General features: G+C 34.2%; 1 protein-coding gene across 2 annotated transcripts in view; it reads left to right on the forward strand.

The window, feature by feature from the left end:
- Positions 1–17486, forward strand: part of LOC129001069 (alpha-tocopherol transfer protein-like) — a 51289-nt gene that overhangs the window by 15681 nt on the left and 18122 nt on the right. The window contains exon 1 of one of the 2 annotated variants that reach the window (XM_054428224.1): positions 8076–8144. The exons of the other annotated variant lie outside the window; for it this stretch is intronic. Coding sequence (XP_054284199.1) covers positions 8138–8144 — 7 coding nt within the window. The 5' untranslated portion in view covers positions 8076–8137. Of the gene's footprint in view, positions 1–8075; positions 8145–17486 lie in introns of those variants that run through there. 2 annotated transcript variants of the gene reach the window in all.

The raw sequence follows: 17486 nt of genomic DNA on the forward strand, positions 1-17486 counted from the left end.
ACATTTTCATTCGCTCGTATTCACTTTCAAATCAAGAATATACAGACAGGCCATGCGGTCGTGGGAATCATTGAAATCCTTGTTTGTCCGACGTAAAAGTGATGGGTCGTCTCAAGACATCGAAGGACAGCCGCCGTCTACATCAAAACAGCAACGTTTTCGGAAGAGATCAACAAAGAGGAAAAATACCAGGAACAGTAACCTGAGAAGGAAAGATACAACTGAGGAAGAAGAAGTGAGGATTCCAAGCTTCGTCAGGGCTTCTGTGATAGAGAATTGTCCAGTGATACCAACCTGCCCGAGGATGTTGATAATTGAAAATACTGCGGACAAGCTCAACAGAGTTATGCAGAAGTTTGACTCTTTGGAAATTTAAGTTTTTCTAAATTGTGCTCATGTGTGATTTGTGTTTAATAAATTGTTTTCTTGTTTTTGATGTGCAAAATGAATGTATTGAGTGTTTTGGAACTTGACCTATGTGCACATAATATAAAACCATTGACTAACCAACCCGAGTAGACTTTTCATCACATTGTAAATTTTAAAGCTTGTTTGGGTACTACACTGTTTGTGTACTAGGGGACGAGTTATTGTTTATGATTATATCATATTATTTGGTTAAACGAGGTTTTAAATGACTGAAATAACTAGAAACAAAGTGTAAACAAACACGACCTCTACAATATGTTCAATCTATGGTGTGTTGGTTAGTCTGTGATATTTTACTGTATTCCTACTAATTTTATAAGTGAGAAAGTTTGGATGTATGGATAGATGGATGGATGGATGTTTGTTTGTGACAAGTAAACACGAAAAATACTGGTCGGATTGGGCTGAAATTTGGTGTGATAATAGCTCACATTCTCGATACACATTCTTACACATTCTTATCTCAAAAATCCTTCGGTCCCCCCCCCCCCCCCCCCCAGTGGCTCTGGAGTTTCCCATGTTAACCTTATGAGTATTCATATTTAAAAAGAATAAAAGAATTTTGTCAGCCGTTTCAACTACAGAAGTTGCTTCTATGATATTAAATAGCATTGAAAGTTAAAAGGTTTACCAGGTACAGCACTATTATTTTTTTAAATTTATGACTAAAGCTAATTTGAAACAACTAGCAACAAAAAGCTGTGATAAACGCTACAATGAGAACTTTTACTTTTTCTATTGTTTAGGTGCAGTGATGGTAGTGCATGGTAGATGTGCTATACTATAAGGGGAGGAACCAGCGAGCACATAATAATAATAACTAGTGTACATGTTGCTCGAATTCGAGCAATTGCAAAGTATTACATGAGTTATTTCAAAACTAATAACAGTCATATTTACAATAAGTTTAAAAGAATCAACTCAAAGATTGCTGGTGTGTAACTCATGGAGATACTCACGATGTATATAACAGCATTGACTATACACCTCTACATAACAGTTATCAACATTCCCTGTAAATATTGTATCATGTTTCATTACCTGGTATTGCTTTTTAATGTTTTCTACAAACATTTCCTGACTTATAGCCAAATAAGGTTGTCCATGTTTATATTCGTTATTGATAAAACCTAAAGCATTCCAGCCGGTTTTCTCCTTCTCAAAATGCCTCGCTGTACAGGCAACGCAGGTCATTGATGGAGGGGTTACCTCCCGCGTCCCGTCACCTCCGTGTCCCGCCACCTCCGAATTTCAGAGTGACCCCTATAATCCTCGGTTAATACCTATGTTAAGACTTTCCGTCCAAACCAAACCTAACCTAACCCAACCTAACCTAACCTAACCTAACCCAACCTAACCTAACCTAACCCAACCTAACCTAACCTAACCCAACCTAACCTAGCCCACGGGTTAAATTTTCATTAAATCTCCCATCCACGGGGCGTCGCAGCCGTGGATGCAATGACAGCTACCAACGCAGGCAGTGACGGGATTATAAGGGTCACTCAAGAATTCGGAGGTGGCGGGACAGATTTGGGTTCGGAGGTGGCGGAACACGGAGATAGCGGGAGCACACGGATGGAGGGGCCAATTGAGAACGAAAATTTCGTTCCCGTTTTAGGGTAGTGTTAGGGCGTATTTGTAACCTAATAGTTGAGATTGTCCAGGGTCAGGTGCTGACCGGTGGGGCACACGGGAGGGACGATGGCTAACATAGTGTCAGCGTTCGCCGCTAGAACCGCTCGTTGTCGTCGCGTCGGAGGCATTTAAAAGAAAAAAAAAACACCAAATAAACTAATTATAGCTACACAAAACAACGATAAATACACAAATTTAAGATACAACCATACTAACACGATCCGTCTTGGGGGTTATGTTTACACAAACTCAAATGGAATGGGCACACGGAAGGGACTAAGGCTAAAGGTGTAGTGACGTCATATCTCTAGTGGCTAATGTCTTCTCTTGAGGCGACACGATTACCGTAACGAAACGATGTGATTTCAGCGGCGTTCGTGGCATAGTTGGTAGCGTTTCGGATTGAAGTTCAGGAGGTCCCGGGTTCGAATCCCGCTGGCAGCACTAACTTTTTGTCAACAAATTTTTCATATGAGCAAGTTTGGTTGGTTAGGTTAGGTTATGATAGTAATTTTATAATACTAAATTTTAAAATTAATTTTATAATTAATTAAAAATTATAAGTAATTATTAATTAGATTTTTATCTTATATAGTTTTTATATTATCAGCAAGTCTGGTTGGTTAGGTTATGTCATGACAGTTTAATTTTAAAAATTAAAAATTTTATTTTATAATTTGAAACAATATTTTATAATTAAAAAGTTAATTTTATAACTAAAAATAAAAATATATTTAAATTATTTCAACTTAGCAGTTCTAGCGGCGAACGCTGACACTACAAGATATGTTAGCCTTAGTCCCTCCCGTGTGCCCCACCGAAACTCAAATAGCCTAGTAAATAAATAAATGTACCCAATGCGTTTCAATTGAAAAATAAATAACAGCAATTAAATTATACAGCTGATCAAAATGTAAACAATTATGTTCTCCATAAGGATAACATGAGAACTTTCAAAGCCACTGGGGCAGAGCCCAAGGGACTACTTCAAAAATATAAGGTCAGTTTGCAAATCTACGCGAAACGCTCTTTCCAATGAGATGTCAATGGATAAAATCGGTTAAGAAATAGCGGAGGAGTTCAACCGACAAAGTTTCATGTAGCGTATTAATTATATAGATAATAGATAGGACACGGCGTTTAACCAAATGCACTGAAAGAGTGGCCAAATCCGCCATCTTGGTCCGTCATACAGCCTGAATCCAAGACCCGCGAGCTCAGTTCGCATTAAAAACCCCGCGACAAATACACGATCATAAACAACATTAATAGTTGACAAAAAATTCTGAAATTTTGCACATTTGTAGATATGATACTGAGGAAAACGATGGTGTGAATATAAAATTATTAGTTATGATAGTAATTGAGATATAAATATGTTTAACACTTCTGTAGTTTAATTTTTCAGATTCAGACATGAAAAAGTTGTATTGCGAGGAATTTTTTTATTTTTTGGTCAGAGAAATTTCGTCAGCGGGAAAGTTGTGGATAAATAACCAAATTTAACTATGCGATTCACCAAAATTTTTTATCATGTTCGGGTTTCTAAAAAATCAGGTACAAAAGGGATCCATTTCCGCTGCGCCGCCGGGCCGTCGTCTGACTTTGGCGTGCAGTGTTTTAAAGTTTTATTTATACTGTTGTATATTGTATATATTAAAGAAATTTTCAAATATATTGTCTATGAAGAATTTTCAACCGATTAGCACAACCTTTTAAGGACTAATTAGCTTTCAATATCATCCCCAAGATAAACTAAAGATAATTCTGTAAGTTAAATTAAACTTCCCAAATATATTTGTAGAATTACATTCAATTTATTGTCCCAGAAAAATTACAGTTTTATTGAGATGTTGCCTGATTTTATTTTTGTGAAAACTTTCGTTACAGTAGTAGCGAACTCTAACATTGAAATATTTTTGAGCAATAATTTTAATTAGGTACTAAACAAAAATGATTTTTGTCCATATTGTTTCATATCCTGAGAAATATGTACTACTAGCTGTACCCGCGGGCTTCGCCCCGTTTAACTTCATAAGTATTCGCATGGCTCATTCACGTCCTGGTTAAAGTTCGTTCGCTACGCTCACTCACCTTTAGGTTGGAGCTCGTTCGCTGCGCTCACTTGCCTTCAGGTTAGCTCGTTCGCTACGCTAACTCGCCTCCAGGTTGAAGTTCGTTCGCTACGCTCACTCACCTTTTGGTTAGAAATTAGCTGTTGTCATATATTTAAAAAAATTAATAGTGCTGCACCCTGTTGGTAATCCTTTTAACTTTTATGCTATTGAACATCATAGAACAGAACCAACTTGTTTAATTGAAACAGCTGTTAAGATTCATTAATTCCTTTTAAATATGATAAATCATAAGATTAACATGGGGAACTACAGAGCCACTGGGGCGGAGCCCGAAAGGGTTTTTTGAGATAAGAATATGTTTTAATGTTAATCGGGAATGTGAGCTATCATCATGCCAAATTTCAGCCCAATCCGTCCAGTAGTTTATGCGTGATTGAGCAACACACACACAAACACACACACAAACATACACACAAACATACACACAAACTCACAAACTTTCAGATTTATAATATTAGTAAGATTTGGAAACAAATTTACTCCTACACTTGTCCAAGTACTTTGTTCGTCAAGTCCTCAATTACATTGTTTTCCTTTACACTAATATCATTAACTTTATATCTACACTATTCTCATCAAGCATAGCAGACGACTAGCGCGCTGCACACGCCGGGAGTACTGTCGGGGAAATAAATATGTGCTTGAGTTTGAGCCTAAATATCTCTTGAGATTAATTATCCAATTTTGTTGAAACAAAAATTAAATATAAGCTGGTTTAAATACATTTTACGTGGTAACAATAAAAAAATCCGTTTACCAGAAAAAGTTATATTGTTGAAAGATCCTAAAAGTACCGGTTTTTAAGAAACTCTGCACTAACACTGAAGTTTAAAACTTAATTGTAAACAAACCACTGAGCCAATCTTTCTGAAATTTGTATGGCTTATTGGTAGATTTATTGTTAACAGTTCCATGCATTTTAAAATTTTTACTCACAATAGTTTTTATGCTGATGTTTATTTTTAAAACGTATGCTTACATAATAAGACGCTAAAAACTTCGTTCAAAATAGCATCGTGTTTGTCGTGACACAAGAAATAACACCAATATGACAGATTAATAATGCGAACAAAGGTGTTTTTTTAAACAGATATATATTTGTAAACGAAAATTTCTCCCGCAACTGGCAGGCCGATTGGCTCAGTGGTATGTTTACAATTAAATTTTAAACTTCAGTGTTAGTGCAGAGTTTCTTAAAACCGGTACTTTTAGGATCTTTCAACAATATAAATTTTTCTGGTAAACGGATTTTTTTTATTGCTACCACGTAAATTGTATTTAAACCAGCTTATATTTAATTTTTGTTTCAACAAAATTGGATTATTCATCTCCGAGATATTTAGGCTCAAACTCGAGTGCACATATTTATTTCTCCGGCAGGTAGGCTAGCGCCGCCATCTTTGTCCGTTTCGCCGGCTAGTAAGACTGCCACGCTCCTGCGCTCCGAGTAGCGCTTCTATTTTGTTATGTGTTCGCTGGGAGGAACAGCCGTTCTAAATAGATTGCTGTTTCCATCCTGAGAAACGTTAGTTAATTGTTTGATTGTCTCAGCTGTCTTTGGTCAATAGGGATTTAATACGGATGGCCGTGGCTGAATAAACAGCTGATTTTAAACAGCTGATTTTAGTCAGTGACAAGGCTATAATCTCATCCATGATGCATCACCGCTCGTCTCAACGTCATATTCTGTCGGCAATTAACTTTGAATATTGCAATATGTTCAAAAGGTCGTAGAAAATTAGTCAATTAAGTTTATTAATAATTGTTGAGAGACTACGTACATAAATTATGGATTTCTCTATTAGGAGTTAAACATGTATTACCCGAAGTACCAGAGATTTGTGTGAAGTGTTAGAAGCTCTTTCGGTCCATATGTTGCACAGCTTATGAGTCAATGAGCTAACACATACTACAGAAAAAGCCTTCTTGTCTACAGCTTCTCGTTATAGTACTATAATAAAGTACTGAACCGGAAAAAAAGTTTGCATTATTTTCAATATAAGACCATCACAGATAGATTTCCTGTGGAAGAGGTCCAGTAGATTTCTAAACTCCACACTAGGCTCGAATGAGTCTCTCAAGTCTCTTATTCTGCTAAAAAAAACAACCGCGTGTACCCTTACAAGTTTTTATCCAACAGTTCAGCGTTATTTTTAAATTTATTACTAAACAAACGCACAAGCACACCACCAATCATTATTATTTCCTTCGACTAATTTCAATTACCAGGTAATTCATATAAATCCGATTAACCTTGGCTACAATCCAGCTTTAGGAGTCAAAACAGTTGGCTTTCTCCTATAACTTGTTTTCTAATCAATTAACCCTTTCAGGCCCACTGTCCTCTGTAGGGGACATGCCATTTATTAATTTATTGTGAAGTCCAGGTCATTGTTTAGTGACTTAAAACCCACTGTCCTGTCAACAGGACACTTTGGCAACACACAAATATCAATCTCAGCTCATTCTGTTGGATTTTACTAAAGTTACAAAAAACATATGACGTCAGGGCACGGCCGCCACAGCAGTATCAATTTGGTGGCATGACATACACACTATATGTTTGTTATACATTATTATAAATTCAAAAATTATGAAAGGTTGGTACATTATTTTGTTCCTTAGCAACGTAGGAACAATAATATAACAGTATTTTGCCTCATCAATCACTAATAAAGTTGCTGGATTTTTTTGTTTCTCGATGTCCCCTGGAGAGGACAGCAGGCAAATGTTGTAGTCTATCGTCCCATTACTCCATGGTGAGTTGTAATGGTTGTAATGCTTAGAACAGCTGGGTACAGTTTGTCAACAGTGATTTAGTGGTTTTTGTTAGAGGTTATAAAATGAGTTACAGAAAAGTGGAAGCTAACGATATTTTAGACCTAATTGAAAGTGGCAATGTGTCTGAACTTGAATACGGTATCTAAGTGATAGTGACAATGAACAAGTAAATATTACAACAAAATATGAAGTGAATTTTGGTCATATTGGTTTTGAAATGGAAAGAGATAATTATTGTTGTTAACTAAATAAATTCATAACATTGTGTATCTGATATTGTGTCTATTTTTCATTGGATCCCTAGTGTTTATCATGTCCACTTTGACATACGCCCAGTGTCCTCTAGAGGGGACATATATTTGAACAAAAAATGTTTAAATGAAAATTTAAATGAAAATTATTTCCATGTGTTCACTGTAATAAGCAAGTGGTAATGCACATAATAACAGCTTCTTACTGGAATGATTGAACATTTTCATTACAAACTTTAAAAAAAAAACTAAAAAGTTTAAAAATTTTGAAAATTTTGTTGTTTTGTTTTTAGTATAATGTTATTATTTTAATTTATAAGTAAGTAGTTCTTGTATTTATACAGTTTTTAATACTGTAGTTCTGTAAACTACTAAAAAAATATAGCTTTTATTTTTATTTATATGAGAATTTCACTTTAATATTTGCCCAGTGTCCTCTACAGAGGACAAGCCTGTAAATTACAAAGAAAAAATAAAAAAAATAAAAAAATGTTCAAAACATGTTTAGAGGACTTGCCTTTATTGATTTATATAAATATATTACTTTTTTTCCAAAAAAATCAAACTTGGGCCTCAAAGGGTTAATTGATGAATAAACAGGGAATACTTAATACGCCTTGAGGCATGCAAATTATCTTATTGGTAATTAATTACCAATTAGTGGTTAATTTGTCAATATTTCCTACTAAAGCTTGTCATTTCACTGGTGTTTAACGCTGTACTGCTAGTAGAGCCGCTATAGGTGTCGTCTGGATCAGAAAAGTCTTCGGTGACCGCTACAGCGCTAGTGTTCCTTTGATTGTTGTGAGGACACCGACGATCTAACGTCAGTGTCAGTTCAGCGCGCGCCTTCTCTTGTGTAGGTTGTGTAGTGTCTTCAATTTGTTTGGTCCACCCAAAATGAAAGGTAGGCTAAATTTTATATACAATTTAACTTGTGAATTTGAAGCTGAAACTGTTATAAGATAACGTTAAATTTGTTCTTAACGGATATTTTTTTTTTACTTACATATTTAATTGTGCTGGTTCTAAATATTATATGCTGTTGACAATAAATTTCATGATAAGAACTTTATTAGTTGCCGACGGTTAAAAGTTCTTAATTAAACTTATAATAAATGTGTAATATTGTTTTGCACGATAATTAAAAATTTAAACACAAAACAGTAATACATTTTGGTTGAACATACCTATCCTCATCAGACCTAACCAGGAGATTCTAAACCAATTGATGTTTATTGTGTTATATGTGATATCTATTTTAAATATATTACAGTGCGAAAATAATTAAATATTGATAAATATACAAATGCATTGTGCAGCTATACAAAATATTGTTGCTTAACCAGGTTTAGAATACCTTCAAGGTTTTTGTGATAACCTTATGTTTTCACACATAGCCTTTCCTATAAACTTTGGAGCAAATATTGTTTACAGGTCTTAATACAATCGGTAATATAAAATATTAATCATTATAATTCAGTAACTGAATACATACAAATTAAGTCTCTTACACTCAAAATATTAATAATTGCTATTCCATGGATATGTAGGCATACACTACTATACATATACATATATACATATACATATATACATATATACATATATACATATACATATATACATAAACATATACATATATACATATACATATATACATGTATACATATACATATATGCATATACATATATACATATACATATATACATATACATATACATGCAACTTATTCAATTGACAAATTTAATTACTGTAAGAAAATGCAGACAGATGACACTGAATTTACTTTCCTTGATATAAAAAGTTGTACAAGTAATTTTTACCATGTAATTTATCTTTACTTTTCAAATTTGAATTAAACACACAACCCGTTATGTTGAGTAGTTTCTTATCATTTCACAAACACCTTGAGAAACTTAAAAACTAGTGGTTTGCCTTATAACACATTAGCGCCTAGATCCTAATATCAAATCTGTTCGACGATGCCAGATGAATATCCTGTATCCGTGTATTAATGTGTTGGTAAATAATAATGGTAATATCATACAAAGTATGGTTGCAATCACACTTATAAGTTCTTCCTGCATTTGCGTCATTACTGCAGACTTGATGTAAGTCATTTGTTTAGTGACTTGCAAATTGTAAAATTATGATGATGGATCAGACAAATTAAAGATCTATGATTGATGCATTAAATCTTTGGAATCCGTTATGTTTTCCTGTCACACAATACAGTCATAAACACAGCACAAATATTGTGATAAGCGGTCTTATCTTAGGCATTTGTATAACTTGTCACTCGTTGAATCATATTATTGTAAACCCAAGTGATGTAATTACTTTTCAACCTTTTCCTTATTCCTTTTAGAAAGTATTTCAATTTGCTGTTACATTTAATCCGTTTGTTTTGGTGTTATTAGTTAGTGTAACTAGTGCGCGAAGTGGCACTTTGCGCTCGTGTTACAAAATATATTTTATCCTTCTGGTTCCAATCTGACTTTGTACAACGAAATCAATTTTAAAAAACTTCGCAATTAGTTTCAATTCTAAAGCAACAGAAGTTGGAAAAAATACGTTTCCTGTTGTATATGACAAGTTGGTCCTAATCAAAATTGTTTAGTGTTTATTTTATAATATTGTTTTCCCATAGCTTTGTCGTTTTATTCCACCACATTATAAGGTACCTTTTCAAGAGCTTTTACCTAAAAGCTATAAATTCACAAAATTAATTAAATAGCAATTCATAAAAAAAATCGCTTTCGTATTTGTCCGCAAAGTTTTATTCATAAAAGTGAAGGTAAAATATTTATACTTTTTAGGACGCTTCTTTAGCTTATGATGGTATTCTTAGCTTTTATAATCAGAAGTTATTTGCATCTTTCTAAACCATAGTTATAAAGAAACATGCTACAAAAAGTTTACATGGTTACTTTTGTGTCACAAATTGTTTATTTTCCTACATTTGTGCCTTGTGTGCTGAGTTGCCATGACAACCACGCCGTGATGTTTGCTTTATTGAACGTGCTTACAGTAATCAATAAAACTTACTCTTGACATTTTCTTTAGTAAAATAATTTTGAAAGGCCATTTTAATGCTTGGTACGATATTTATTTAACAAAATAGGTATTTAGTTATGCACTTTAATTTGTAAAATCCAAGATTAAAATAATTTAAATCAAAGCTTGATAAAATTCATTACTATCTAAAATGTTAATAAGTTTAAGTGAAAAATACTTGTCAGCTTAGTTCTTCAAAACAGTATACAATTATTTGTTGTGGTTAAAATATCGATTCTCTTGAATATGTAAGAACACAATATATTTCTATTTAGACGTTTTGTTTAATGCAAGTATTTTTTTTATTTGATCGATTTTTAACCCAAACATTGACAGAGATGTATTTGTATTTCTCAGTATTGGGACGTTATGACATTAGCAATACATAATAGTCGGACAACTGGTTCCAGTTTCGACAGAAATTCAAGATTTCTAGCATTGATAGTCTCAAGCAGGTTTTTGAACCAGTTCAAACACCTGGTGTTTAGTTTTAGACCTTCATGGTAGGGTGAAAATATCAGCTGATTCGTATGGTTTCTTTCAACCGCGGTTTGATTTGTTCATTTTAAAATGCTTCCAAGAATTAATCTGTTAAGTGTACTTTTAATTACTTTCCCTGTGTAGTTTGAATACAAATTGTTTTACACGCATTTTTTGTATGATTCACCCTTCCCTATTTCAATACAAACTAGAAAAATGCATATCTCAGCTTTAACCGTTATAGAGATAATATAATAGAGATAATTGGGTTGAATTAGTACACTGTGCCACAGAAAACATGTGTTTCTGTGACTGTGCCAAGGTTGAATTTATCTGTTGTTTAAAAAACAGACCACGATCCAAAGTTGAAAACTTAACTAATCATGAGTTATTGTGACTGAATTTCAACACTTTCGGTTTTTATTATTACGACGGAATTTGTTTACCATTCTGCATGTTTATGATTGTTTTGACGACTTTTATCCAATCATGAGTGGTTAGTGCGTTATAAACTAAACTTATCGCTAATTAATAATGTATACGTTTTTAGTGAGTTTTAAAACGGAATGATGTTAAGGAAGTAAAATGCCCCAACCTAAAAAGTGTTACTAAGATGAAGTGTTAACATGAAACGCCTTAGTTTTTCGATAGTTTAAATTCGTATCTAGTAGTGATTTCACTATTCAATTATATTTTTGTATTTTAAAACTTATCTTATGGAAACCTGTTAACTTTAAGGTCGAAGTGCGTTATTATCTTAAGAACGCTATTATAGCGAATTTCCCACAGAGGGACTAAGCTATTTTTATATTCGACGGAAACAGCCTTACATCAAATCCATTCAACAATCCCGAAATCAATAAATCAATTTAACTTATATTTTCCATTCAGTAAAACTCCCACGCGATCCAAGCATAACAAACGATGGTTTGACTAAGCGCTAAGATTACCACATGATTCGCTAATTTTCCAAATCGGTCTAGAAAACTTTCCTATAAGCTTCGTAGAACAAGTTGAATCAAATTTCTATTGCAGATCTCTCAGTTCCAGCACGTACCAGGGAGAAAGTGACGCCAACAGTGAGAGTAGCGTTACGCAGCGTTACGGTGAACCCGCTCCCCGCGTTATTTCTCCTTTCTGGGCGTTATGGCGCGAAGAGACTGAGGTCCGACTTCTTACAGCACAGGAGAGAGAAGCTGCAGTAAACAATGTTAATGTGTAGGGATATTTATTTAACTTGATATTTATTCTAGTTCTGCTCTTCGCGTGACTTTCTTTCTTTTATTGCTTGATCTTACATTAATGTGGGTTTAGATTTTTAGCATTTTAAGTGCTGAGTTAAAAGCACACTGCTGAGCTTATGGGTCGTAGAAAGTATGTTTTAAGTTCCATCAACCACTAATGGCTTTGCACTATGTCGTAATAATATTCACATGGTTCGGAGCTCTTTTTAAGCTCTAGAAGGCTCAAAAGGACTGGTATCTCAAATGAGGTGAACTTTATTTTTATTGGAGCTATTTCTATACGAAGAGACATTAGAAACTCCATTACGTGGAATTTTTCTTTTTATGTCCATACAGGATAGTTATATCCTAGAATATATACCACATACCATATAGCCTATAAAGCGTATGTAAAGTACATGTCTATTGTCAAAATAATACGTGCTTATTATAAAATCAAAGCATTAACCCTCGAAAATAGATAAAAACGGAACCTGTTTAGACTGAAGAGACGTCAAACCGAATTAGCTTGACTACCATTTAAACTTATAAACAACTAGCTGTAACCCGCGGGCTTTGCCCCGTTTAACTTCTTAATTTTCAAGATTATCTCGTTCGCATGGCTCAATCACGTCCTGGTTGAAGTTTGTTCGCTACGCTCACTCACCTTTAGGTTGGAGCTCGTTCGCTGCGCTCACTTGCCTTCAGGTTAGCTCGTTCGCTACGCTAACTCGCCTCCAGGTTGAAGTTCGTTCGCTACTCTCACTCACCTTTTGGTTGCAAATTAGCTGTTGTCATAAATGTAAAAGAAATAATAGTGCTGCACCCTGTTGGTAATCCTTGTAACTTTAAAGCTATTGAACATCATAGAACAAAACCAACTTGTTTAATTGAAACAGCTGTTAAGATTCAATAATTCCATTTCTCATAAGGTTAACATGGGAAACTCCAGAGCCACTGGGGCGGAGCCCGAAAGGATTTTTGAAATAAGAATATGCCTATATGTTAATCGGGAATGTGAGCTAACATCATGCCAAATTCCAGCCCAATCCGACCAGTATTTTTTCGCGTTCACTTGTCACAAACATACATCCATACATCCAAACTTTCTCATTTATAATATTAGTAGGATTAAAGAAAAACTATAGACATGTTTGATTAAATAACGCAGATTTAAGTTGATTCCTATTTGAAGATCGTTCCAGACTTTGCTCATTTACTTAGTGCGTGAATGAGCAAAAAAAAGGAAACAACAAATATACAAACTGAAATTTTCATTATTGTACTAAATGGTACAAAAACATCATACGTCCATCACGGTGAAGGAAAAAGTGTGTTCGATTAATGAAAGTACAGTAACAGTACTTTGCAAATCCATTAATAACAAACATAAGAGGCTCCTAATAACATTTTTCTTAGTAGGCCTATTCACTGTCGGCTCAATGAATTTTTAATGTAGCAGGGGAAAATTTAATTTTTCTGTTGCTGGAAAAATCCAAATAAAAAAAAACACCCTTCCTCTCCAAGGTAATCAGCAATGTTTTCATCCCTCAACATTTTCTAACTAACATTTCAACCCTTACTTTTAAATGGTTTACTTCCGTGTTGTCAATAATTGAAGTTCATTGAACCCAACATGGAGTAATGGAACTTAATTAGCTGGTGCACTTAGCCCATGTTGGGGCCATATCGAGGTCACATTGTGGGAAGTGGTCCGAAGCCAAAGGTCTACGATAAGACGGTAAAAACCGGACGGCCGAGAGCTAGGTCGGCGTGGGGTCGCCCGGACTTTGGTGGGAATTATCTGGGTAATCTGGGTATTTGGGTGATGGTTTAGTCACTACTAAGCTAATCCAGATATCCTTAGGATTGAGGTTAGGTTTTAATATCTACAAATTTGTTACTGTTAGGAACTGTTTACACATGGCTTAGTTTCGTAGAAAAATTATTTACGTGAACGAATTCGGGTGTAAAGTAACTGTTCGGATGTAATCAGTTACTTTTGGATGGTTTAACTGAAACCATCTGTGTTTAATTGTCGAGCTTTTTAATAAACTGCCCTGTGCTAAATAAACAGCTGATTTTATTCAGTAACTAACCCAAACATTTCATCTCGCTCTCTTAACATCATCAATTTGCAATAAAATGCTAGTAATAATGTATACTAAAAGTCGTCCAGTGGTCGAAAACTGTATCAAAAATATTTAATGTACGCACTTCTCTATTTTCAATTCGAGCTGTAAATTAAACACGTGAATTTAATTTCTTCTATTTGTTTTGTTTTTCTGATGTTTCGTTGTTATTTCATCACCAACATGGCAACCTATAAGGCCCATGTTAATTTCTTTTAAAATTTTGAGTTAGGATTTTGTGAATTTTTTTTTAGCCTCTTTGAATTTATGAAGGGATTCTGCACATCTACAGGAAAATATCTAACAGTATGCGTAGATTTTCCCTGCGATGCACGCAAGATGAGGAAAAAGGGCATTCAAGAAACATGCTTGCCTATTAATATACAGCGAAGTGTAATAAATAATAAATATTATTTGAAGGATACGGGATATTTGGAGAAAGGCTATGTTACCATAAAATTAGCGAATCATTTCGGGTTTTATCACAGACCAAGTACTAAATATACCTACTTATTCCCTAGTCTCTGGTTTTATACGGTACTTTAAGCAACGTGTTCAGGGCAATCAGATTTCTAAAAATTGCATGTGCTGTGCATTTATGTATATTGTAAATTGATTTTTATGGCAAAACGTGTTTTAAAAGTTCTTTTTCCGGCCGTATTCACAAGTTCAAAACTCTAACTCGATTACGAAAACTGATCTTATTTTCCAATAATCTTATGCTTTTTCCAATTTATTCTAATTTTAGGCTAAGCTAATTTCAACTTATCTCTATCAACGTCTTGGGGGAATTAAAATAAAAACCGAACTAATCCCTTGCTCTATTAAAAGACAAAACTAGCCTGATTGCCGTCCTTCCAGGCTTCCACTGATTGACAAAATCCTGCTTTAATCGTCGAATCAGGTTCTAGAGAATGTTATACAGCCTCGAAAAATAGTTCCACGAAGTGATGCAATTCCAGGCGATTCACCTTTTAACAGGTCCTTGTGGAAAAAACCTGCAGACGTGTGGACTGACGGTCCAACACTGCAGTCCGTGGCTGCGCAATAGTGGAGGAGTTGGCAAATAATTTGTTTTCCGTGAACAAGATGTGTGTGTGTGTCAAGATGTGTGGATCTGACAAGAGTATCCAGCTTTCGTTAGTGTATAGTGTTTTTCTTAAATGGAAAGATTTGACAAACATATTAATGTAACAAAGGTTGACACAAAAACGAATGAGTTAATGTTTGTTCAAAAAAGTCAGGGGTTCAATCGCCCTTTATAGACGTTTTATTTCACAACATTTATTCAAATTTATGAAAAATACCTCCACCGCAGCAAACCTGCAGATTAAGCGAATTTCCCTCTACCTGGCGGGATTTTTTACTAAAATACTCCATTAAAATCGGCAGATTTATTTCCTATTTAATTAACATTATTTTTAATGAGTACTTATGTTTAGTTTGCTGCTACAGGGAAGGTAATGAGGTGGGGTTTTTTATTGAATTGTTGATAGCTTAGTATGAAATAAACAAAATTATCAAATTTTATTGAAATATATCCATAAACAAGTATATATATAAAAAAAATATATCCAAACTACAACAGTTTATTTATACTCCATAAGAATAACATAGGGATTTTAAATTTACAATGTTTTCAATTATCTCCGTAACCGTTAGGCATACAACAACTAAATTATTTAATTTTATGCTCTACAAAAAGGTTTAGAAAGAAATTGTGAAATTTTATTAGTTTTTAATGCCAAACATGGGAAAACCCAATTTTTACCAGTTTGATTACCCCATAAACCCTTGTTCCCATCGTCCGATCATGCTGGTTCGCGAAATCGTTCGAATAAATGTAGTCTTAGACGTTTGTACCAAATTTGCAGATATATTTCCGTATGTTTCTGGGACCACAAAACTCTTGCTCATTAAAATTTACTGTAATGGTAATGTATGAGATTCTAGCTTTTTAAACTTTTTTAGAGGTTGGCAGTCTCTTGATACACTAGCAATCACATTCATGAAACCAAAGTAATTTAATTACCATCCCTATTTTAATCACTTAAAAATGTGAACCAAAGAGAATTTTACCCAACAAAATTGTCAACTACCGGTGTGGAGAACACAGTTTTTCGCACCAACAAAATACAACAAAATACTAAGAGTAGATTTAAACATGTCACATGTACATTTTGAAACACCCTGCATATTACTGTTTACACCCTAGGCTAAAGCTACTATGAATGAAACATTAGATAATACTTTTCACACAGTAACATGTAGTTTTGCTCCGATTGCCCACAATTAGTTAACAAACACGCTATCTTGTAATTATTAGTGATTATATTGAATGCCGCCTTCCGTTTCACATGCATTCATTCGAGCTTTGCGCATTGTTGCTACTGAGTATTATGTTATAATTGTTGTGTGTGATTTTCTGTTGGGCGTTATAAAATGCAGTATTGTTATTGCTATCTAGATGATATAGACAGGCATAATGATTTGAAATTAAATGAAAAAGTGCTGTATTTAACAAAATAAAAGGTAGCACTTACAACAATGGTCTTTTGGGCCGTCTTATCATGTCTTATATTTGGACCGATTTATTGGTTAGCATACAATAAATATTAACAAGCATCTATTTTTTGTAATTACATATAATGGGTTTGCAAGGAAAATGAGTTAGATTTTTTAAATTTACAATAAAACTAATTTGAACTAGAACAGCTATAGAACATAAAAAAATACGCTTTTTGCTCTGGTATGTATGCCTATTGACAGCTAGAAATAAATAAATAAAATTAGGATTGATTTAAATTACATATATAAATTCAATTCTTGAACTGAATCCCACATATAGATAATGATGTCGCTGTGGTAAAAGTTTTTATTTTCCGGTAATTTTGGCAATGACTTAGATTTTTGTTTTCAGTTTTTTTCTGTTTTTTATTTCAGTGTTCCAACAAAGGTAGGGAAATAATCATTCGTTTGACATGTATTGTTTATAGATTAGCTGGGTGGTTTTAGTGCTCGCCTTCAAAACTGACGGTCGCTATGGTTCAATCCTTAGCGAAAACGACCTTGGACATACAACGATAAAATAAAATAGGCCCTATCATTCGTCATTCAATCAATGAAGCTACCTAACCAAAGGTCAACATTTGATAGTTACGAGACTATGGTGCGTACCGTTCTCGTAAAAAAAGCGTAAAAACACGAACAAATTTGCTGGCTTGTTCCTAGAAATGTGTTTAAATGGTTTGTAATTGGGCTCGACGGTAAATCATTTAGTTAAGATCAAAACAGCTGATCTTGGTTTGTAACAAAGGTGCACTATCATCGCTCTTCACACTCAACCTTCATTC

This window comes from Macrosteles quadrilineatus, unplaced genomic scaffold (genome assembly GCF_028750875.1).
Source record: "Macrosteles quadrilineatus isolate MER2022 unplaced genomic scaffold, UCM_ALF_1.0 Scaffold_8__2_contigs__length_117827958, whole genome shotgun sequence".
NCBI lineage: Eukaryota > Metazoa > Arthropoda > Insecta > Hemiptera > Cicadellidae > Macrosteles > Macrosteles quadrilineatus.